The following is a 24,560-nucleotide window of genomic DNA, read 5'->3' as shown; positions in this document are numbered from 1 at the left end:
AAGAAATCATTAGTTAAATGCTATTTGTCAACCAGACATAAGAAGAATACCATTTGGCCTGGTTGCTCATCGACCACATACAAGTTGGTAGCATAAATTCAGGGTATAGTGAACTATGGATGTTTTCATTAAGTACCAACAACAGAAAAAAAAAAGGTTACAATAAAAAAAATAGTTGTAGGGCTATTGAAATTTTATTATTTCACCCTGTATTGATGTTGGAAAATAAATTGAGTATATCATCTCAATAGGGTTTTGGTAAATAGTTTTTCATCTCAATGTTTCATCCAGATTGTTGAATTTATTGCAATAGAGTTGTCAGTTATATTCCTCACTACCTTATTACCATTCAAGGGCTTGCTGCCCGACATGCACCGAGATCAATACTATGATTTTGGAAAAGAAAGAGTTCTAATGCAAGGCTGACTGGCATGGAGACAGGAGGCAAGGCTCAAATCTGTCTCTGTGACCTAGGAGTAAGGGGAGATTTTATGGGAATGGGAGATGAGAGATGGGAACAGAAGTGGGGAGGTTTGACTTGGCATAGTCAGGTTGGTTAGTTATAGAGCTATCCACATGTGCTAGAATGAATTTCACATCACATATTCCTTATTGAAGGACTTCTCACATTTGATTTGCTTCTGGTGTCTCCCTGTCCTTGTTAACTTGGTTCTGAGAGAGGTGATCTCTGGACTTGGTATCTCAAAGATCAACCAAAGAAAAAGAGTCAGTGTTTTCTGCTCATGCTAGGATTATATGACCTGCAGTAAAACAAGCTCAGAAAAAAATTTATAGGAACAGAGGATATCCCCACAAACCAGTTTTCCCTGCTCACAGAGTCATCCTCTAAACATATATTGCTATGAACCCTGTATCAGTGCTTATATTGGTAATTTGTGTGTTCCCTTTATTTTTACTTCATTGGTCTTGTTAGGAGTTGGCTGACTTTAATATTCTTTTCAAAAGAACAAAGTTTTGGATTTTTAATTTTGGCTCATCTGTTATTTCCTTGATTTTGTTCATATATTTATTATTCCCTCCTCTTAATTTTGATTTTAATTCATTAACATTTCTGATTTTTTAAGTGGAAATATGAAACTTCGATTTTAAGGGTTTTTGGTATAATTGTGTGCATTTGTTTTTGCTTTTCTAATATAAGGCTTATTAAAGCTTCTTCCATGCACTGCTAGCATTATTCTACAATTCCTATAAATAACGTTATTGTTATAGTTAATTTGCTTTTCTTAAAAAGATTACGTGGTGATTTCTCTTTGGCCCTGAACTAGTTATAAAGTGTTGTTTATTTTTCAAACATTTGGGTATTTTGTAGGTAATTTTGTTGCTGATTTCTAATTCAATTTTGTTGTGATCAGAAAAAATACCCTAGAGGGTATACCAGGAATTAATGGATCATGTCTAAATAACATTCGGAAAATCTCAAGTTTAAAATTGTTTCATGAACCTGAAATATTTCCTCTTTCAGAGCGTTTAGAGCAGAATAGTTCATAACAATTATTGAGCTTTAAAATTTCTTCAACAGTGTATGAAAGTACATTGGCTGGATCCCATGGAGATTCATATATAGTGGGGAAAATATTTTTGGTGCATGTTTTAATTAAGAAAGCACTTGATCAGATAACTTATTGGTTAATGTGTCCCTAATTTTAATAGATTATTTCAAACTTTTATACAGTGATAACTATGTGCCAGATTTATGCTGAGGCTAGGGCTTTAATCAAGATATCAAGATACCTTTTTTTTTCTCCAGCACTTGTATCTTTCTGTTTATTTTTAAACAGTTTTATTAACGCATGCAAACCATTCTCAGTAAACTATCAGTGGTTCTCAGTATAATCACATAGTTATACATTCACCACCACAATCCATATCAGGACATTTCCATTTTTTCTGCAGAGAAAGAAGAGGAAATAAAATGAAGAATAACAAGTAAAAATAAATAAAAAGGAGAAACAACAAGTATCCTATACCTCTCCCTTATATCCCTCTTATTGACATTTAGCTTTGATGTATTATCTTTGTTACATTTAATGGAAGCATATTACAATGTTATTGTTAACTAAACACCCTATTTTTCATTGATTATATATTTTCCATGTACCTTCCCATTTTGAATACCTTGCAACATTGACGTTCATTTGTTCTCCTTCATGCAAAAACTTTAGTATGTTTGTACATTTAATACTTTAATTTTATTTTTACATACTTAAAATTTCAGATCTCTCAATATATAAAACAATGTGTGTGTGTGTGTGTGTGTGTGTGTGTGTGTGTGTGTGTGTGTGAATGCAAAATCATTCATGTTCAACAATGTCTATGTGTCCATAATGTTATGTGCTGTTATGGAGGAATCTTTTTCTGACATATTTATCTGTGTTACATAGGAGTAAAAATTTAGATTTTAGAAACTCTTTATGGGAACAAGCATGCTCACAGAGTAATAAAACAAATGGGAATTTCTAAATGGGAAATACTTTTCAACATAAATTCATTTCTGAGACTTTCCAATAGAGCAAAAACTCAAATTTCATATAAATTCTTATGATGCATGTTCCCCCCCACACACACACACATTCACAGAGGCATTTAATGATTCTGATTTTTTTTAAGTTCTGAGAATGTTTTGCATAGTGTTTTCAAAAGTGATGCTTTTGGTTTCAAATCCAATTGCAAGATAATTTGGAGGATTGGGTGGGGAAATTAATTTAACCATGTTTTCACAACCTTTAAAAAATGTGGTGTATATTTAAGATGGGGCAAATCGGGTTTTTTTTTTCATATTTTGGTCCACCATAGTTTTGTTCTTTTCAAGAGTGTGCTTGAAACACACATTCAGGTGGTGCAAGTGTAGTTCAGTGGTAGAATTCTTGCCTGCCATGTGGGAGACCTGGGTTCAATTCCTAGCCCATGCACTTCCCCACACAAAAAAATAAACAAATGCAAACAAAGAAAGAAAACAAATAAAAATTCACAAATGGTATTGCAATAACAGGATACTCACATAGAAAAAGAATGACACGTGAACCCCGCCATACAGCATACAAAAACAAAACAAAACAAAACAAAATGCATTCACCCATCTTTACAAGGGATAGAATAATCTTACACAATAAAGGAAATCTGAGCATGCAAAATACTTCTCAAGTTGTTGGTAGCAAGGACTTATGCATAATATTGATTATGAAATATATTGATTTTTGTATTCAATCAATTAAAATATTTTCCTTTTCTTTTAATAGCCGAAAAGTAAACCTTGGAACATATGATAATTACGTTCCAGGTAAGAATTCTGACTTCGAGTTCAATAGTCATTTATAAAATGTAGAATTAATTTTAGTGATTATTAGCCTCCATTCAAAGTGATAAAGCAAACACTGCCATGAGATATTATTAAAAACATAACTGTTTATTTCTATGGCACCTTTCTCATAGGCTCTGTGAAACACGGAAATATCTTTTTGTTTTGCTTTAAATCCAGAACAATTTATAAATATTTATGTACAGCAGCATAGGGACGGGCGCAGTTCAAGTTGGAAATCAGACAATCAGACAATCTTGCAGTTGAATGACAACATGGAAATTGGAGAGGCACCTTCTTGCTAGCATCAGGAATCTCTTCTACTACATTCCTGATAGAGTGTATCCAACTTATAATTGACCAAATGTCATTACCCCACAAGGCCAGTCAATCTGATCTTGAACAGCCTCAAATATCACAAAATTTCAATTATATATTGAGCTTATATCTTCATGCGGTTCTGTAAGTTTATCACATTGACCATGATTCTCTCTTTAGGAGACTCTCAGCACAAGTCTAGTTCCTCTCACAAGACAATACTTCAAAGATTTAAATACAGTGATAGTATTTCTTATTGGTCTCATTGGCAGCCTAATTGTCCTGAACTGATCCTATTATCATTCCCAGATAACTTCACCTTCCCAGTTACCCTTCTGTAGCTACCCTTGATTTATGAATGTTCTACATGAAAAACCTGTCACCACAGCAATGCACTTTATGGGTGTGTAGTAGTTACTCTTGTAGCTTGAAAAAATGTTGAATGACTAAGGGGGTCTTAGACATTAGTAGTTAGATTCAGTCATATATTTACTGACTATTTTATTCCAGGCTCTGTGCTAAGTGCTTTGGGCACTACAGAGGTAGAAAACATATTTCTGTTCTCAGTGGAATTGCATTCTAACCCAAAGAGTATAAAGAAGAACATTTAAACAGGAAGAGAAGGAAAGATTTAAAAGGAAGCTGTGAAATTGTTTCTTTCCATTTCTATTATAGGCCACGCTGGTTTTCACAATGCCTACTATATATAGTTATATATAAAACTGGTTGAATTAGAAAAAAAAAGTCTTTTTTTATTTTCTCGTATTGACAGCTGGGAACTTCAATCATTAACAAATAATTCATAATTTGAATCGATTGTTATCCATTTACCTGGTATATAGTTCCCTTACTTCCATTTCAGTTCTGACAAGGTTCTAACTATTTACTCCCAAGTGTATGTTTTGTTCTTTCTTATTTTAGTCAGTGAATTAAGCAAAAAGTCATGGAATCAGCAATACTTTGCATTGGCATTTCCCAAACCACCCCGACCAGGAACAAAAAGGCGATCAAAACCTTCCCAATTACGAGAAAATTCAGTTCCTGTAAGTATTGAAAAGATTATCTAACTTATTGGTAAGAAAATTGTGAAATCATGTACAATTATATATGTTATAGCTCAGTGAAGAGAAATGGAATTTTCCACAGTGAGGGAAATATTTGAGATCTTTGCATTCCACTGTGGCTGTAAACAAAGTGAAATGAGGTTAAGACAACTAAGGGACTAAATTTTACATTTCACTTTAATTTAAACGGTCACGGGGGAAAGTAGAGATTTTATATACATTTTGCTGTCCAACTGTCCCTTTTTTATTTCACATTAGTTATTTGCTCAGAACATGCCCTCCCCCCACGCACATTACAAAAAAATGTGTAACTATGAAGCACAGAAAATTGGAGATCCTAAAGCTACAGTTAGTAAGAACATGCAGGAAATGTTCCCCAGCTGAAGCTGTTCACTGATTATAATGATGGAGTTACATTAAACCCTAACAATGAGTTTCAATGCCTACTCATTTTCTGTAATCTAGGTTTCTGGATTCTGAGTACTGGAAAATAAATATTCCCCATTGTTTCTGTAACATGGAGTCTATCTTACAATGCACAAGAATAATAATTAGCAATCTGAAGTCACCCATGAGATAAGAATAGATTCAAAGAAAAGTATCCATCAGATAATTGTAACATCAGCCTTTGTTCATTTGAGGTCCATTTATCCCACCAGTACTCATCCAGGTTTCTTGTGTTTTCTCATAATTGTTCTTTTTCCTTTTTGTCCTTATTCAAATTATTTATTTCATCACTTGTTAATATTCCTACCCAAATTAATTATTTTTACCATTAGGCTTTAGAAAATATTTGTTAGCAGTTGAAAACAAAATGCACCCTTCTGCACAAATTCATGTGCATTGAATATCGCAGCTTCCATTAGTTCAATTACCTATCTGGTAATACGCATTTTATACCATGCAAATGTAAGAGGAGTTCCAGGCTTTTACTTTTAACTAACGTAGCTTAGAGACCTTGTAGCTGCAAATAGAGACCAGAATATGCCTGAAACTAACAGCTAGGTATTAGAGAACAAATAATTTATGGGCTGGCCTAGGAATGGAGAGTAGGAAAAGTATTCCCAGAATTCGCAAGAACATAGAATTTAAAAATAAAAAAACAAAAAACACTTTCTGTTTGTGAAGATAGATTCTGATATGTCATGAATCACTGTAGGGCTCTACCATGTCTTACATATAATATTTTTAAAAATTTATTTATTTATTAATTTAAAAAAATTAACAACAAACGAATTAAAACATCAACATGTGATCATTCCGTTCTACATATATAATCAGTAATTCACAATATCATCACTTAGTTGCATATTCATCATTTCTTAGAACATTTGCATCAATTCAGAAAAAGAAATAAAAAGACAACAGAAAAAGAAATAAAACAAAAACAGAAAAGAAAAGATTATACATACCATACCACTTACCCCTCACTTTCATTGATCACTAGCATTTCAAACTAAATTTATTTTAACATTTGTAACCCCTATTATTTTTTTTATTCTATGTGTTCTACTCATCTGTTGACAAGGTAGATAAAAGGAGCATCAGACACAAGGTTTTCACAATCACATAGTCACATTGTGAAAGCTTTATCATTATTCAATCATCATCAAGAAACATGGCTACTGGAACACAACTCTACATTTTCAGGCTGTTCCCTCCAGCCTCTCCATTACATCTCGAATAACAAGGTGATATCTACTTAATGCATAAGAATAACCTCCAGGATAACATCTCGACTCTGTTTGGAATCTCTCAGCCATTGACACTTTGTCTCATTTCACTCTTCCCCCTTTTAGTCGAAATGGTTTTCTCAATCCCTTGATGTTGAATCTCAGCCCATTCTAGGGTTTTTCTCAATCCCTTGATGCTGAGTCTCAACTCATTCTAGGACTTCTGTTCCACGTTGCCAGGAAGGTCCAGACCTCTAGGAATCATGTCCCACATAGACAGGGGGAGGATCGTGAGTTTGTTTGTTGTGTTGGCTGGAGAGAGGGATCACATCTGAGCAACAAAAGAGGCTCTCTTGGGGGTGACTCTTAGGCCTAAATTTTAAGTAGACTTGACCTATCCTTTGTGGGGTTATTTCATATGAGCAAACCCCAAGACTGGAGGCTCAGCCTATAGCTTTGGTTGTCCACACTGCTTGTGAGAATATCAAGAATTCAACTTGGGGAAGTTGAATTTCTCCCTGTTCTCACCATTCCCTGAAGGGGATTTTGCAAATACTTTTCCACTCACTGATCAAATCACTCTGGGATTCATTGGGGCATCATGCTGGACAAACCAACAAAATCTCATGTCCTACCCAAGATTCCAAGTACTTATGGTGTTCAATCAAGCTATGTACATAAGTTGTATTAGGAAATGCACTAGTCAAAATATAAATTTTGTAACAAATAAACATTTTTTGCTTTAGTCTCACACATAAGGTGAAATTTTAAAATATTGATTACCATCTATTTTCAGCACCCTGCAGTAATGACATTCCTTTGTTCTTCCTCATGCACAAACATTTTTAAAATTTGTACATTTAGTCACTATTATTATACACTGTAGGCATTCCTAGATTATACCATCTCAATCTTTAATGTCTATCTTTCTTTCTGATTTCATTTATGCCCCCAGCCCTCCTCCTTCTATCATTCTTACATGCAGCTTCATTCAGTGTTTTAACATAATTACATTACAACTAGGTATTATTGTGCTGTCCATTTCTGAGTTTTTGTATTCAGTCCTATTGCACAATCTGCATCCCTTCAACTCCAATTACCCAATATCTTACCCTATTTCTATCTCCTGATGGTCTCTGTTATGAACAAAATATTTCAAGTTTATTCACTAAAGTCAGTTCATATCAGTGAGACTATACAGTATTTGTCCTTTCGTTTTTGAGTAATCTCATGCAGCATAATGTCCTCAAGGTCCATCCGTGTTGCTACATAGTTCATAACTTTATTCTGTCTTAAAGCTGTATAATATTCCATCGTATGTAAATGTCACAGTTTGTTTAGCCACTCATCTGTTGATTGACATTTTGGCCGTTTCCATCTCTTTGCCGTTGTAAATAATGCTGCTATAAATATTGGTGTACAAATGTCTATTTGTGTCTTTGCCCTTATGTCCTTTGAGTAGATACCTGGCAATGGTATTGCCGGGTCATATGGCAATTCTATATTCAGCTTTTTGAGGAACCGCCAAACTGCCTTCCACAGCGGTTGCACCATTTGACATTCGCACCAACAGTGAATAAGTGTGCCTCTTTCTCCACATCCTCTCCAGCACTTGTCATTTTCTGTTTTCTTGATAATGGCCATTCTGGTGGGTGTGAGATGATATCTCATTGTGGTTTTGATTTGCATTTCTCTAATGGCCAGAGAAGTTGAGCATTTCTTCATGTGCCTTTGGCCATTTGTATTTCCTCTTCTGAGAAGTGTCTGTTCAAGTCTTTTTCCCATTTTGTAATTGGATTGGCTGTCTTTTGTTGTTGAGTTGAACAATCTCTTTATAAATTCTGGATACTCGACCTTTATCTGATATGTCATTTCCAAATATTGTCTCCCATTGTGTAGGCTGTCTTTTTACTTTCTTGATGAAGTTCTTTAATGCGCAAAAGTGTTTACTTTTGAGGAGTTCCCATTTATTTATTTATTTCTTCAGTACTCTTGCTTTGGGTGTAAGGTCTATAAAACTGCCTCCAAGTATAAGATTTATAAGATATTTCCCTACATTTTCCTCTGTTTTATGGTCTTAGACCTAATGTTTAGGTCTTTGATCCATTTTGAGTTAACTTTTGTATAGGGTGTGAGATATTGGGTCCTCTTTCATTCTTTTGCATATGGATATCCAGTTCTCTAGACACCATTTATTGAAGAGACTGTTCTGTCCCAGGTGAGTTGGCTTGACTGCCTTATCAAAGATTAATTGTCCATAGATGAGCGGGTCTATATCTGAACACTCTGTTTGATCCCATTGGTCAATATATCTATCTTTGTGCCAGGACCATGCTGTTTTGACCACTGTAGCTTCATAATATGCCTTAAAGTCAGGCAGCATGAGACCTCCAGCTTCATTTTTTATTCCTCAGGATACTTTTAGCAATTCGGGGCACCCTGCCCTTCCAGATAAATTTGCTTATTGGTTTTTCTATTTCTGAAAAGTAAGTTGTTGAATTTTGATTGGTATTGAATTGAATCTTTAAATCAATTTAGGTAGAATTGACATCTTAACTATATTTAGTCTTCCAATCCATGAACACAGTATGCCCTTCCATCTGTTTAGGTTTTCTGTGATTTCTTTTAACAATTTCTTATAGTTTTCTTTGTATGGTCTTTTGTCTCTTTAGTTCAATTTATTCCTAAATATTTTATTCTTTTGGTTGCAATTGTAAATGGAATTCGTTTCTTGATTTCCCCCTCAGATTGTTCATTACTAGTGTATAGAAACACTGCAGATTTTTGAGTGTTGAGCTTGTAACCTGCCACTTTGCTGTACTCGATTATTAGCTCTAGCAGTTTTGCTGTGTATTTTTCAGGGTTTTCAACATACAGTATCATATCAACTGCAAACAGTGAGAGTTTTACTTCTTCCTTTCCAATTTTGATGTCTTGTATTTCTTTTTCTTGTCTAATTGCTCTGGCTAGAACTTCCAACACAATGTTGAATAACAGTGGCGATAGTGGACATCCTTGTCTTGTTCCTGATCTTAGGGGGAAAGTTTTCAATTTTTCCCCATTGAGGATGATATTAGCTTTGGGTTTTTCATATATTCCCTTTATCATTTTAAGGAAGTTCTCTTCTATTCCTATCCTTTGAAGTGTTTTCAACAGGAAAGGATGTTGAATTTTGTCAATTGCCTTTTCTGCATCAATCGAGATGATCATGTGGTTTTCCTGCTTTGATTTGTTGATATGGTGTATTACATTAATTGATTTTCTTATGATGAACCATCCTTGCATACCTGGGATGAATCCTACTTGGTCATGATGTATAATTCTTTTAATGTGTTGCTGGATTCGATTTGCTAGAATTTTGTTGAGGATTTTTGCATCTATATTCATTGGAGAGATTAATCTGTAGTTTTCTTTTTTGTTGTAACATCTTTGTTTGGCTTTGGTATGAGGGTGATGTTGGCTTCGTAGAATGAATTAGGTAGCTTTCCCTCCTCTTCAATTTTTTGCAAGAGTTTGAGCAAGATTGTTACTAATTCTTTCTGGAATGTTTGGTAGAATTCACATGTGAAGCCATCTGTTCCTGGACTTTTCTTTTTGGGGAGCTTCTTAATGACTGATTCAATTTCTTTACTTGTGATTGGTTTGTTGAGGTCATCTATTTCTTCCCGAGTGAAAGTTGGTTGTTCATGCCTTTCTAGGAAGTGGTCCATTTCATCTACATTGTTGTATTTATTAGCATGAAGTTGTTCATAGTATCCCGTTATTACTTCCTTTATTTCTGTGGTGTCACTGGTTATGTCTCCTCTTCCATTTCTGATCTTATTTATTTGCATCCTCTCTCTTCTTATTTTTGTCACTCTTGCTAAGTGTCCATCAATCTTATTGATTTTCTCATAGAACCAGCTTTTGGTTTTATCAATTTTCTCAATTGTTTTCATGTTCTCAATTTCATTTATTACTGCTCTAGTCTTTGCTATTTCTTTCCTTTTGCTTGCTTTGGGGTTAGTTTGCTGTTCTTTCTCTAGTTCTTCCAAGTGGACAGTTAATTCCTTGAGTTTTGACCTTTCTTATTTTTTGATATAGGCATTTAGGGCAATAAATTTCCCTCTTAGCACTGCCTTTGCTGCATCCCATAAGTTTTGATATGTTGTGTTTTTATTTTCATTTGCCTCAAGATATTTACTGATTTCTCTTGTAATTTCTTCCTTGACCCACTGGTTGTTTAAGAGTGTGTTGTTGAGCCTCCACATATTCGTGAATTTTCTGGCACTCTGTCTATTATTGATTTCCAACTTCATTCCTTTATGATCTAAGAAAGTGTTTTGTATGATTTCAAACTCTTTAAATTTATTGAGCCTTGCTTTGTGACCCAGTATAGGGTCTGTCTATGAGAATGATCCATGAGCACTTGAGAAAAAGGTGTATCCTGCTGTTGTGGGGTGTAATGTTCTATAAATGTCTGTTAAGTCTAGCTCATTTATTGTATTATTCAAATTCTCTGTTTCTTTATTGATCCTCTGTCTAGATGTTCTGTCCATTGATGAGAGTTGGGAACTGAAGTCTCAAACTATTATGGTAGATGTGTCTACTTCTCTTTTCAGTGTTTGCCACATGTATTTTGGAGCATTCTGGTTCAGTGCATAAATATTTATGACTGTTATGTCTTCATGCTGAATTGTTCCTTTTATTAGTACATAGTATCCTTCTTTGTCTCTTTTAACTATTTTACATTTTAAGTCTAATTTGTTGGACATTAGTATAGCTACTCCTGCTCTTTTCTGATTATTTGCATGAAGTATCTTTTTCCATCCTTTCATTTTCAACCTATGTTTATCTTTGGGCCTAAGATGTGTTTCCTGTAGACAGCATATAGATGGGTCTTGTTTTCTAATCCATTCTGCCAGTCTATGTCTCTTGATTGGGGAGTGTTTTAGTTTGCTAGCTGCTGTAATGCAATATACCAGAAATGGAATAGCTTTTAAAAGGGGGAATTTAATGAATTGCTAGTTTACAGTTCTAAGGCCAAGAAAATGTCCCAATTAAAACAAGTCTACAGTAATGTCCAATCAAAGGCATCCAGGCAAAGATAACTTGGTTCAAGAAGGCCAATGAAGTTCAGGATTTCTCTCTTATCTGGAAAGGCACATGGTGAACACAGTCACAGTTTCTCTCTCAGGCGGAAGGGCACATTGCAAGCAAGGCATCATCTGCTACTTTTTCTCCTGGCTTCCTGTTTCATGAAACTCTCTGGAAGGCATTTTCCTTCTTCATCTCTAAAGGTTGCTTTCATGTGGACTCTGCTTCGTAGTGCTGCAGCATTCTCTGCTCTCTCTGAATCTCTTTCTCCAAAATGTTTCCTCTTTTATAGGACTCCAGTAAGCCATCAAGACCCACTCAAATGGATGGAGACATGTTATCCCCTAATCCAGTTTAACAACCATTCTTGACTAAATCACATCAACCAGGGAGATGATCTCATTACAGTTTCATATAAACAGTATTGAATAGGGATTATTCTACATTTAAGAAATGCGATTTATATCAAAACATGGCTTTTCTTAGGGGGCATACTTCCTTTCAAACCAGCACAGGGAGTTCAGCCCATTAACATTTAGTGTATTACTGTACGGGTAGTACTTTTTTCTATCATTTTGCCTTTTGGATTTTATATGTCATATCTAATTTTCCTTCTTTTTACCTTTACTCATAGTCTTCCTTTCTACACTCTTCTCCACACTTCTCTCTTTTGTCTTTCTGTATCTGTCTCTAGTTCTCCCTTTAGTATTTCTTGCAGAGCTGGTCTCTTGGTCACAAATTCTCTCAGTGATTTTTTGTCTGAAAATGTTTTAATTTCTCCCTCATTTTTGAAGGATAATTTTGCTGGATATAGTATTCTTGGTTGGCAGTTTTTCTCTTTTAGTAATTTAAATGTATCATCCCACTGTCTCCTTGCCTCCATGGTTTCTGCTGAGAAATCTATGCATAGTCTTATTGGGTTTCCCTTATATGTGATTGATTGCTTTTTTGTTATTGCTTTCAAGATCCTCTCTTTCTCTTTGACCTCTGACATTCTGATTAGTGTGTGTCTTGGAGTACATCTATTTGGATCTATTCTCTTTGGGGTGTGCTGCACTTCTTGGATCTGTAATTTTAAGTCTTTCATAAGAGATGGGAAATTTTCAGTGATAATTTCCTCCATTAGTTTTTCTCCTCCTCTTCCTTTCTCCCTTTCTCTCCTCCTTCTGGAACACCCACAACACGTATATTCATGCACTTCATATTGTCATTCAATCCCTGAGTCCCTGCTCATTTTTTTCCCTATGGTTTCTCTTTGTAGTCAGAGATGTTCCATCCTCCAGTTCACTAATCCTATCCTCTGCCTCTCGAAATCTACCATTGTAGGTTTCCATTGTTTTTTTTTTTGTCTCTTCTACTGTGCCTTTCATTCCCATAAGTTCTTTGATTTGTTTTTTCAGACTTTACATTTCTTCTTTTTAGTTATTCCTTGCCTTCTTTATATCCTCCCTCAATTCATTGATTTGGTTTTTGATGAGGTTTTCCATGTCTGTTCGTACATTCTGAATTAATTGTTTCAGCTCCTGTATCTCATTTGAGTTGTTGGTTAGTTCCTTTGACTGGGACATATCTTCAATTTTCCTGGTGTAGTTTGCTATTTTTTGCTGGCATCTAGACATTTAATTACCTTAACTAGCTTATTCTGGAGATTGCTTTCACTTCCTCTAGCTTAGGTTTTGTTTAACAGAGCAGATTTTTTCAGTTCTTATTTTCTTGTTTCCTGCCCTGCTTGTATGGTGCTCTTCCATCCTCCCCAACCCTTAGGAGGGTCTAGTAGGTATTATAGACCCCAGCCAGATTTTCCCGGGCCAAACTGGCCTCCTATCAGGGGGAAGGAGTCACCTGCATTGGTTTTCCTTGAGGGTGAGACCCAGCAGGTTGAAATACTTTCCTGTGAAGTCTCTGGACTCTTTCTTATCTTGCCCAGTATGTGCTGCTTGTCTGCCTGCATGTGATACCTTTAACTTTGGCAGACTCTCCCTGCTGGGGTCATGGTGGAGACAGAGGTGAGGTTGTAGGCTGGTTTTAATGGTTTCAAATTACCAAGGCCTGGTGTCTGAATTCCTTGAGGGAGGGATTCCACCTGAGTTGGGCTTCACCCCTCCCCTGGGGAAAGCGCAGTCTCCAGACAAGCCCTCAAACGAGCTTGTTTCTGCCTATGCCTGGGGCAGTTGCAGCCTGAGAAGCCCTGCCAGTGAATTCAGAGGCAGTCAAGCCTTTGTAGAAACACAGCCACAAAAACTGTTTCTTTTCTTTTCTCTTTTTCCATTAGCCCTGCCCCCTTGGTACCAGGGCAAAAATGAACCATCTCCACTTTGATCAGGTTCACCTGAGTTGGGGCCTATTTTTGGTAGTCAGAATTTGTTAATTAATGCCACAATTGGTGTTTGGTTTGGCTCAGCCCCTGCTGCTGTTAAAGTCGCTTTCCTTTCCCCTCTGGAAAGCAGCCTGTGGGGGAGGGTCACCGGCCACTGCGGCTTGGGGAACTCACAATTCTGGGGGGGCTCATAGCCAGTCCAGCTGGTCCAGACTGGGGTTCGCTGTGTGTCTGGTCACTGATGTGGCCCCAGGAGCTATTCTGCACTGTTTCTGGTTATTTAGTAGTTGTTCTGGGGGACAAACTGAAATGCACACATTGCTAAACTGCCATCTTCGCCACATATAATCTTGAGGGAATCACAAAGGTGCCCAAACTTGAAATTGGGCCTAAAATGAAGTACTTTATCATTGGTCAAAAAGGAATGAAATTGAGATAGCAGAATAAACTGTAAACTCTACAATTTATCCACTCTATTTTTTTTCTCATGTCCTACCTGAGATTCCAAGTACTTATGGCGTTCAAACTATCTACATAAGTTATATTAGGAAATGCACTAGTCAAAATATAAATTTTGTAACACATAAAAATTTTTTGCTTTAGTCTCACACAGAAGGTGACATTTTAAAATATTAATAACCATCTATTTTCAGTACCCTGCAATAATGACATTCCTTTGTTTTTCCTCATGCAAAAACATTTTTAAAATTGTACCTTGTACATCTCACTATTCTTATACACTCTAGGCATTCCTAGATTATACCATCTCAATCTTTAACATCTATCTTTCTTTCTGATTTCATTATGTCCCCAACCCTCGTCCCTCTATCATTCTCACATGCAGCTTCATTTGGAGTTTTAACATAATTATATTACAGTTAGGTAGTATTGTGCTTTCCATTTCTGAGTTTTTGTATCCAGTCCTGTTGCACAGTCTGTATCCCTTCAGCTCCAATTACCCAATATCTTACCCTATTTCTATCTCCTGATGGTCTCTGTTATGAACAAAATATTCCAAGTTTATTCACTAATGTCATTCATATCAATGAGACCATAGAGTATTTGTCCTTTAGTTTTTGGCTAGACTCACTCAGCATAATGTTCTCTAGGTCCATCCATGTTATTACATGCTTCATAAGTTTATTCTGTCTTAAAGCTGCGAAATATTCCATTGTATGTATACACCACAGTTTGTTTAGCCACTCGTCTGTTGATGGACATTTTGGCTGTTTCTATCTCTTTGCAATTGTAAATAATGCTGCTATAAACACTCTATTTTGAAATTTAAAATATTGTCATGATTGATGTAAAAATGTACTTGTTACCTGGTATTAAGATGGTGTAATTCACATGCAAGTGTTCATCATTATTCTAACCTGTATTTCAGAGATACGATGAAGAAAAATTAAAGGCTGCTCAGAAAAGACCGTTGTGGATGTACCGTTCCTTAATGAACATTTCAGAGAGACCTTCTGTTTATTTAGCTGCCAGGAGGCAGCCCCCAGGCAAACCAGTGCACCCCTCCAAGGGGGATTCTAAAGAAGCAGATGTACAGAAGCGTCTATCTAAAGAAATGGTCAGGAAACGTTCAGAAGATAAGAAAGCAGACAAGAAGGTCATATCAGATTCAGAATCAGAACCCACAGTTTTAAAAAAGGATTCCAAAAAAGAAAAGAAAGAATCAAAAAAAGGCAAGGAGCCTGACAAAGGCACTGCTGGTGAAAAGGGTGCTGCCAAAATCGATGCCAAAAAAGGAAAGAAAGAATCAAAGAAGGGGAAGAGTGCCGATACAGAGAGTGAAAGTGATAAAGGAGGCATAACAAAAGATGCCAAGAAAAGTAAAAAAGATTCAAAGGGGAAGGCTACAGATACAGAGAGTGAAAGTGACAAAGGAGGTGCAAAGAAAGATGCTGGAAAAGGTAAGAAAGAGTCAAAGAAGGCCAAGGCTACAGATACAGAGAGTGAGAGTGACAAAGGAGGTGCAAAGAAAGATGCTGGAAAAGGTAAGAAAGAGTCAAAGAAGGCCAAGGCTACAGATACAGAGAGTGAGAGTGACAAAGGAGGTGCAAAGAAAGATGCTGGAAAAGGTAAGAAAGAGTCAAAGAAGGCCAAGGCTACAGATACAGAGAGTGAGAGTGACAAAGGAGGTACAAAGAAGGGTAAGGATGCAAAGAAGGGTGGAAAAGATGCAAAGAAGCCCAGTGAGAAAGACACTGAAGCAAAGGCTGAAACCAAGAAAGATTCCAAAAAAGATTCCAAGAAGAAGGGGAGTAAAAAGGATGCAAAGAAGCCCAGTGAGACAGACAGTGAGTCAAAGGATGAAGCCAAGGAAGGTGCCAAGAAAGACGCCAAGAAGAAGGGCAGTAAAAAGGATAAGAAAGATGAAAAGAAGCCTGAGGAGTCAGACAGTGAGTCAAAGGATGCCAAGAAAGATGCCAAGAAAGATGCCAAGAAAGATGCCAAGAAAGATGATAAGAAAGATGCCAAGAAAGATGATAAGAAAGATAAGAAAGATGCCAAGAAAGATGCCAAGAAAGATGCCAAGAAAGATGATAAGAAAGATACTGATTCAGAATCTGCTGATTCAAAGGGTGGAAAGAAGAAAGATAAGAAGGGTTCAAAGAAGGGCAAATAGGAAAATGATTTGAACTGAAAGAATAATTTAAAGACATATTTGATGAAACACAATAGTAGTCTGAAGCTGAATCTAGGAGGGAAAAGGTGGGCTCAAATTATTAATCAATTAATTTTTAAAAGAGGGCCGTGAAGAATACAAAGATGAACTCAGAAAGGCTTCATAATAATATAAGACGTTAAGAAAAATTAAGGGAGAGATCCATTCAAAGACTTGGAAGCTACTTATGTTAAATTTGGGGATTTGGAGGATGCGATGAAAGATCAAAGAAACAGGCAAAGAATGTTCAAAGAAGGATGTAGAATGTATGGACTCTGAATCTATGGACACAAAATAAAAACTTCAAAGCAGACTTAAAAAAGAAAAATCCACGGACTCAGATGTTGAATTCATGTGTTCAAAAACCTGCATCCATAGGTTTAAATAAAAATAGAAACTTTAGGATTCCCAGAAGGAAATAAAATAAATTTTGGAAAGTCTACTTTCAAGTGAATACAAATTATAGGTGGCATTCCTCAAAAACTTAAAAAGGAAAAGTAAAAATAACAGCATCATTCCTTGTGAGCCTGTATCACCATCTCCTAAGTTCTAAGAGCACAACTATATTGATGGATGCTGAATGTTCCACCTCTAAATCAAGAAAATCATAACCGGTAAGCTAATTTGGTTTAATTCCAAGACAAAATTGAATAAAAACTAAATTTGAATGGACAATTATCTTCTCATAATATCTCTGTAACTTGTAATTTTGGGTTTTTACTAGAATTTTATCAAGTCTGGGCTTTCTCATTATAAAATATATTTGTAGAACTTGAACAGAACTCCGAAAACATGACTGTTTAAAAATTGTCCAAGAGGAAGCTTCAAAAAAGTATAATTATTAGTGTAAGGGAAAGGAGACTGACTTACGACTTAAGAGACTTTTAAGAATTACTTATCACTTTTGTTTAACAACAACAACAAAAAAACACAGGCCAACATCTCTCCATTTAGGGGAAGATGAAAGTTAAATTATCAATAAGAGCAAATTTAAATGAAGTATATAAAAGCACTTCCTGATAAATTGTTAAAATATTTATGACAATGTAAATTCACCAGAATTTAACAGTGGGAAACTGAGTAAGATTATCTATACAGTACTATTTAAATGTGAAAAGTTATGTCTTTCTATTCATGATAAACTCTCTCATGACCCACAAGTTGCATTAATTTGAGGAAATAAAAAAGTCAATACAAACCAAAACAGCAAAACCCTTGAACTTCCCAATTGCTGGCACTTAATTCATTTCTGATCAAAACATTCTTTTTCAAATAAACCCAGCATTGTCACAGAAGCAGCTAAGCGACTTCGTTTCTCCTTTATCCTTCCGATCATGATCTCTGGATGCATGAGAGACCTTCTCCCGGTATTGAAAGAAGAGACTTCTGATTCATATGCCCCTAAAAACAAACTCAACTGTGCAAAGTGAGGTATAATTATTTTGCCTGTTTGTTAAGCACTTTCTTCTGCTCCACAGCATGACCTACTTAAGGAGGGATGGAACTGTAACTCTGGAGTAGCTGTGACACAAAAGAAAGTCAGATATTGCCCCTCAGTTCTCCTCTCCCCTCTCCAAGCACTTTCTCATACTCTCTCTCCCTTTATGGCTTATAGTAAAAAAACCTTCAGATTTCCAAATGTTTTTGGAAATGCTAGCATCACTCTGTGGATTTAGGGAATCTTTCTATATCTTATTTTTCTCTGAAAAACAAAAACCAAGATGGGTTCTCAAGATTATTTTATAACATAGGAATAAAAAAAAAGTTAGGTTTTAGACTTAAAGGTTTAATGGCTATTTTTGTTTGTTTGTTTTTTCCTACAGATCTTTCGTTCTCCCTCAAACCTGTAATGTAAATGATTAACTAAATAGGATGCCTTTTGAGGAGGAGCTTGGAGGGAAATAATATATATTGAAAAATATTTCAAAACTTATTTTTCTAACACAAACAACAAAAGAACTTACTCTATTAGCACACACTTTCCAAATATAGCTCTTAAAGTTAAAATTCATGGGAGGGGCACATTGAAAGTTGAAATCTGTGACTAATTTAGTTGTGAAAAGTAGCCTTAAGTTTATGTTTTAGGCTTTCTAAATATCAAATTAAAGCTCTTTCATCAAATTTTCATAAGGCATAGTGACAATTAGCATGCACAGTGTGCTTCAGCCTCTAACCTTTTACTAAAATTTAATAGTGGTATCTTTTTCTCTTATCCCCTCTTCTCTTTTCTGTCCACATTATTTTTATAAAACATTCCATCCATTACCATAACTTTGCATACCCTTGTTTTCTCTTAAGTTTTCCATTTTTAATTCAGTACAGCTCTCTCCCCTGATATGTAAATTCATGTATTCAAATACAGAATTAAAGCATCTACTTGACTATCTTCCAGACATCTCAAATTTAACATGTCCCAAAGAAAATTCTTGTTACCCCTCCATGTAAACTGTTTATCCAGTCTTCACCAACTCAGTAAATGGCATGGGCATCTAACTGGTGGCTCAGTCCAAATTCAGTGAATTGTCCATGACTCCTTTTCTTTCTTCATCCTGTAAGCCAGTAAGTTTTCCTGGCTACCCTCAGAATACTTGGTAGATCCACGCCACTCCATTTCTACCACCTCCTCACTAGAAATCCAATCAACCCTTACATCTCAATTGGAAACCTGCAAAAGCAGGTTCCAAATGTCTTCCATACTTCACCTCTTACTTCCAAAACCCCACATCCCTTTCTCCACACAGCAATCTTCAGGCTCCTCTTAGCCATAATCTCCTAGTGTATTTAGACCATAGTAAGTACAAACCTTACTCTTACTCTGACTTGCAAAGCATTTCATGATCTAGCTGCTGGCTCTTCTGGCTCATTTAGTACCACTATCCCTCCCTTCTACTACGCTCTTATCACACTGGAATTCTTTCTGCATTTAAGCATACTGAAATGAATGCAATAGCAGTCTTTCATACTTGTTCCTTCTGTCTAGAGTACTGTTGTTTTACAACTTCACATTGCTTGCTCTCAAATTATTCATTCTCAGGATAAATTTTACCTTTTCCCACAGGATTTCACTGTCCGCCCTCTCTCATTGTTAACTTCCCCATTACAGAGCTATTCTTTATCCACTAACCCACTTTGTAGCATGGTGGCTCTGTCTCTCTCTATATATTGTGGTAGTTAGGCTCAGGTGTCAACTTGGCCAGGTGAAGGTGCCTAGTTCTATTGCTGTGGACATGAGCCAATGGCATGTGAACCTCATCTAGGAGGCTGCCTGCTGCAATCAATGATGTTTGATTTAATTGATTGGTGCTTAAATGAGAGAGCTCAATATAACACAGCCCAAGCAGCTCAGCATACCTCATCTCAGCACTTACAGCTCAGCCCAGGCCTTTGGAGATGCAGAAAGGAATCACCTTGGGGAAAGGTGTTGGAACCCAGAGGCCTGGAGAGGTCAGCAGAGATCGCCCTGTGCCTTCCTGTGTAAGAGAGAACTTTAATTGAAAGTTAGCTGCCTTTCCTCTGAAGAACTATATGTTTTTAACTAAATAAATCCCCTTTTATTGAAAGCCAGTCCATTTCTGGTGTGTTGTATTCTGGCAGCTTTGACAGACTAAAACATATCATCTATCTTTCTATGTTTTATATATTGATGTATCTATATCATTATTTTTTCTTTATATGCTGTATGACGGGTCACAGTTTATTCTTTTTCCATGTGAGTATCCCCTTATTGCAGCACCATCTGTTGAATTTTTATTTATTTATTTATTTTTTATTTGTTTGCTTGTTTATTTTTTGAGGAGGTGCACGGGCGGTTCGAATCAAACCCAGGTCTTCCACATGGCAGGCGAGAATTCTGCCACTATACTACCCTCACACCCCTGCACCATTTGTTGCTTATTGCCTATCTCCCCCACAAGAATAAAAGCTCCATTAGGGAAGAAGAGTATATGATTCTTTACTTCTGTATCTTCAAAACAGTGAACGGTTTCAGACACTTAGCATGTACTCATTAACCATGTGTTACATAAATGCATGTATACAGGTATGAGTTCTTAGTGGAAAGAATGGCTTAGCTGGAATCAGCCTTCCCCAGAATCCCAAACCCAAACATGCCAGTCTTAGCAAAGTCAAACTGAAATGATCTATGATCTTCTGGAAAAGAGAAAATTCCAAAGAAGAAAAATTTGATAGTGGCCATTTGAAAGGAAGGCTAGAGTATTTGCTTATTTTAGTTTGATGACATATGGGAAATTAATGAACAATGAATATGAATCTAAGGCTGTTTCTATATAGGCTGGCAGAACTTTTTTTTTCTCCTCAATCATGATTTTTTTTCCTTTTATATTCCTGCATAGAAAGATGACCACTGAACACTGCTAAATTCTCAATCATGAACAAGAATGTAATTATGCTTTTTATTAAGGTGAGATAATGGATTTCTATATGTTGTGGTTTTGTTTTCTTCAGAAAAGTTCTTATTCTGCGTTTTCTATAGAAAAGTTCTTATTTTGTGTTTTTCTAATTACAAAAACAGCCTATGTTTGTTATAGCTTGTGAAAAACACAGAGCTACATGAAGAAGAGGTTAGCTCTTACTTTCTCTTCACTAATTTTTCCTATGATTAGCAAAGTTAAGAGATCAATATTATTTTTCTACCCCTTTCCCATGTTCACACACATATATACAATACATAAATACATATATTAAAATTGTCATTTGCTTATCTTTACTGAAAAATGTTCATAAATGACTCACTATTTTGCAAGCTGTTTTTTCATAGAGACCCTTAAAATCTTTGGCAATAGATCTAAAGTGATACTTTCCTTAGATTTTTCAAGTACTCTATACCTATAGAGAGTTTTATATAAAGCATGGCATAGCAAACAAGTTTAAATAACTTTTTTTCTCTTCCTCATGTTGCTTGTTTCACCTTTTCTTTTCTACCCCGCAATTCCCAACCTATACATAATCCAAATTTGCTATCTATATATAGTTACCCCAAATAACCCAAATTTACTATCTATACATACTGTTACTCAAAATAACCCAAATTTGCTATCTATATACACTGTTACCAGTGTTTCTTCACGTTCATGAAATTATTTCTAGCTATAAGGGAGGGCTTTCATTGACTGCTTTACCAAAATAAGATATTATGCGTGATTTTTTGCGTTTTAATGATGGTATGATATTTTGTACAAATCCCTCTGAGGCAACAGGAATAGCTCTAATTCATTATTTTTGTTGAGTTATAATATTTCACATATTATGGAAATTTCATAATATTTTCAATCATTTCACTATTCATTGGCATTAACTTTCCTTCCAAGATTTTTGTTTGTTTGTTTGTTTTGTTTTGTTTGTTTTCTGGTCATTAGCCAAGCTATTATATCTCTTGTTAATGGATATTCTTCTATTAACAAGAGAATATCATAATTAGGAAAATTTTTCTCTGTGCATTTCTGTTAGCAGAAGTTTTATTTAAAAGAAATATTATAAAAAGAGCTTTTTAAGTCTCTTCCAAGATTATTGTTGATAATTTATATATCAAAAATTTAATTGGTATCCTTTTCTGAATACAAGTTTATCTTGATTACATTTTTAACTTTTCTCCCAAACATTCTGTATATCATGCAAGCATCATTAGAATTTACCTTTACTTAGATCTAGAGATGGTATGGCACTATATTCAACAGAGGGATTAATTAAAAGACTATTTTTACTTTACTCAAAAGATAAGTTTTTTTTTTTTTTTAAAAAGCCAGTCAAGTAATATAGACAATTCCTTAAAGAAAATTGGTGCTTTTGGTGTTCCTCAACAATTGATGTATAAAATGGGTCTATAAAATCTGAGGTCTTCTGAAACAAAAATTTATTGATTAAAACATAAAAATAATAGGTTTTCTAATTAATATCAATTAAGTAAATAGGAATTCTAGAGTCTTTCTTTTACCTGATGACTAATGATTTTGAACATCATTTCATGTGCTTATGAAATGATGTTTATCTAATTTTATTTTGAAGTGAGTTTTCCAACCTTTTGCCAATTTATCTGGATTCCATGTCATCTTATTGAATTGAAAAGAGTTCTTTATCGAAATGATTAGATTTGCCTTTTTTTTTGAAGGACAAAAGAAGGCAAAAGGGGTCCCATCATCATAAACTAAGTTAAGACTTTTTTTCTTCTAGTTTGAAATACCTTCATCTGCAATATAATGCATCGAATTAAATTATTTAAAGTTGAAGCTGGTGGATGTACAGAGTAAGAAGGGTTAATGGTTTACCAGAGGTGTCCCAAGATGTTCAATGGCATATAAAAGGTGATATAGAAGACTGAAAGCAAAATAAGATAAATATGATAGAGTACAGCATGTTCCCAGCACCATGTTCTCCTGCAACTGTGCAGTATTCCAACTGAATTCAACAGGAACAGGTTAAATCCAAAAAGGAAATGTTTATACTACAGAATTCTTTGCCATGGAGAAGGTGATTATTCCTCTGCAGTACTTTTGCTAATGCAAATATCTAACTGCACATATTCAAAGATATTTGAACAATATATAATCTTGATTTGTGATTTTAAATATCTCCTAGCAATCTGATTACCATATTTTAAATGCTCCAGTTGCTTGAAATTTCCAAATATTTAAGTGAGCTCAGTAGATCTGATGGAAAGAACATCTAGAAGGTAGTATTATTTAAGAACCCAGACTAATAATAAAAAGACACCACATTTACACTTATGGTCATTGGGCATAGGTGTAGTTTGTTGGTCGAGTGAGTATGTCTGCTTTAAATAGGTCTAGCAAGATTAGTCAAATGAAGCAGATAGAAGACACTTGTTTACCATTGAGGACAAATACTTGTCTTGCTTCCTGCTTTCTCAATTGATTAAGCAAAAATCTTATATTTATGGAAGTTGAACAAAACAAACTCTATTTCTGGCTAAATTATAGTTTACATACATCAAGTATTTTGATGTAGTTCATTTACTCCTTTTCTTTGTCTCTTAAATAACTAAGGTGATTTTTTCCCTATTGTTTTTTGGAGTAGTGGTGCACAGAATTACAACAATCATAATTTGGATATCAAAACACAGGGTCATTATTTCTCCTTAATGGCCTGGCTTTGTTTTATTGGTTGTTTGCTTATAATTAACACCCAGAAACCTATCTCCAATGAGAGAATTACAAGATTATGTACCTCCCTTTAACATAATGCTATCCTGAAATTTGTATCATCACTCCTTTGCAGTTTTCATATTGTTGTATTATACATTTTATTTATATATTCTTGTTTTAATTGTTTAAACATATGAAATTAATCATTCTGCATTCAGTTTTCTGAGATTTTCCTCACTCAGTTTTAAACTGTTGCAATCTACCCACGATGTTGGCTAAGGTTAGGGTTCATTCCATTTGACTGCTGCATAACAAGTAATTGAGTACCATAATGTGAACCCTTGTGAACATATAGCAGAGTTTCCTTCAGGTGTATACATAGGAATGGAATTGCTGTGTCGTAGAATATAGGATGCTTCAAATTTAAAGTTATTGCCAAACCAACGAAATTTATATCCATAACTGCTGTATATTATATATATATATATAACTGGTTAATATAGAGCATTTGCAAAGCTGGTATTCACAGTTTTTAAATTTTGTTTCTATCATCACACTATGTGTAATTGGAATATAGCTGTCCTAGTTTGCCAGGATGCTATGACAAATGCCATGCAATATGTTCACTTAAACTACAGGAATTAATTTTTTTTATAGTTTTGGAAATTAGAAGTCCACAATCAAGGCACTGATAAAACTACACTTGTTCTCTGAAGTCTGTAGTATTCTGGTGCTGGCTTGATGTAATCCTGGAGGCTCCCTGGTTTACACCTGTCTTCCATCACATGGTGATTTGTCATGTGTCTGCTCTTCCAGTTTCTGCTGGCTTCTGTCTCCATCCTCCTTCTCTGCCTTCCAATGATAAGGCTTCTATTAATATGGATTAAGGGCCACTGTGATTCAATTGGGCCACACCTAAATAGAATCTTAGAATAAATCACAAATGAGTCCACACCTTCTCTGATACTACCTCTTCAAATTGTCCTATTTCCTAATGAGTTCAC

The 24,560-nt window shown here is 35.3% G+C and overlaps 1 protein-coding gene across 1 annotated transcript; it reads left to right on the top strand.

Moving 5' to 3' along the window:
• Window positions 1-2,444: 2,444 nt before the first annotated feature.
• CYLC2 (cylicin 2) lies at window positions 2,445-22,921 on the top strand. Its single transcript, XM_077127023.1, has 7 exons — window positions 2,445-2,455; window positions 3,258-3,298; window positions 4,556-4,677; window positions 15,152-17,052; window positions 17,721-17,869; window positions 20,791-20,858; window positions 22,625-22,921. The coding sequence occupies exons 1-4, from the start codon at window positions 2,445-2,447 to the stop codon at window positions 16,397-16,399; spliced, it is 1,422 nt and encodes a 473-aa protein (XP_076983138.1). The 3' UTR covers window positions 16,400-17,052; window positions 17,721-17,869; window positions 20,791-20,858; window positions 22,625-22,921.
• The last annotated feature ends 1,639 nt before the right edge of the window (window positions 22,922-24,560 follow it).

The sequence above is a fragment of the Tamandua tetradactyla genome, chromosome 2 (assembly GCF_023851605.1).
Source record: "Tamandua tetradactyla isolate mTamTet1 chromosome 2, mTamTet1.pri, whole genome shotgun sequence".
Classification (NCBI taxonomy): domain Eukaryota; kingdom Metazoa; phylum Chordata; class Mammalia; order Pilosa; family Myrmecophagidae; genus Tamandua; species Tamandua tetradactyla.
The sequence above is the reverse complement of the archived record's forward strand: the minus strand, read 5'-3'. Positions and strand labels throughout refer to the sequence as shown.

Excerpts from the sequence above, each read along its gene's own strand:
- CYLC2 (XM_077127023.1), top strand. Across the intron at positions 3,299-4,555 it reads ATATGATAATTACGTTCCAG|TCAGTGAATTAAGCAAAAAG; the intron begins GTAAGAATTCTG and ends TTCTTATTTTAG. Across the intron at positions 4,678-15,151 it reads TACGAGAAAATTCAGTTCCT|AGATACGATGAAGAAAAATT; the intron begins GTAAGTATTGAA and ends CCTGTATTTCAG.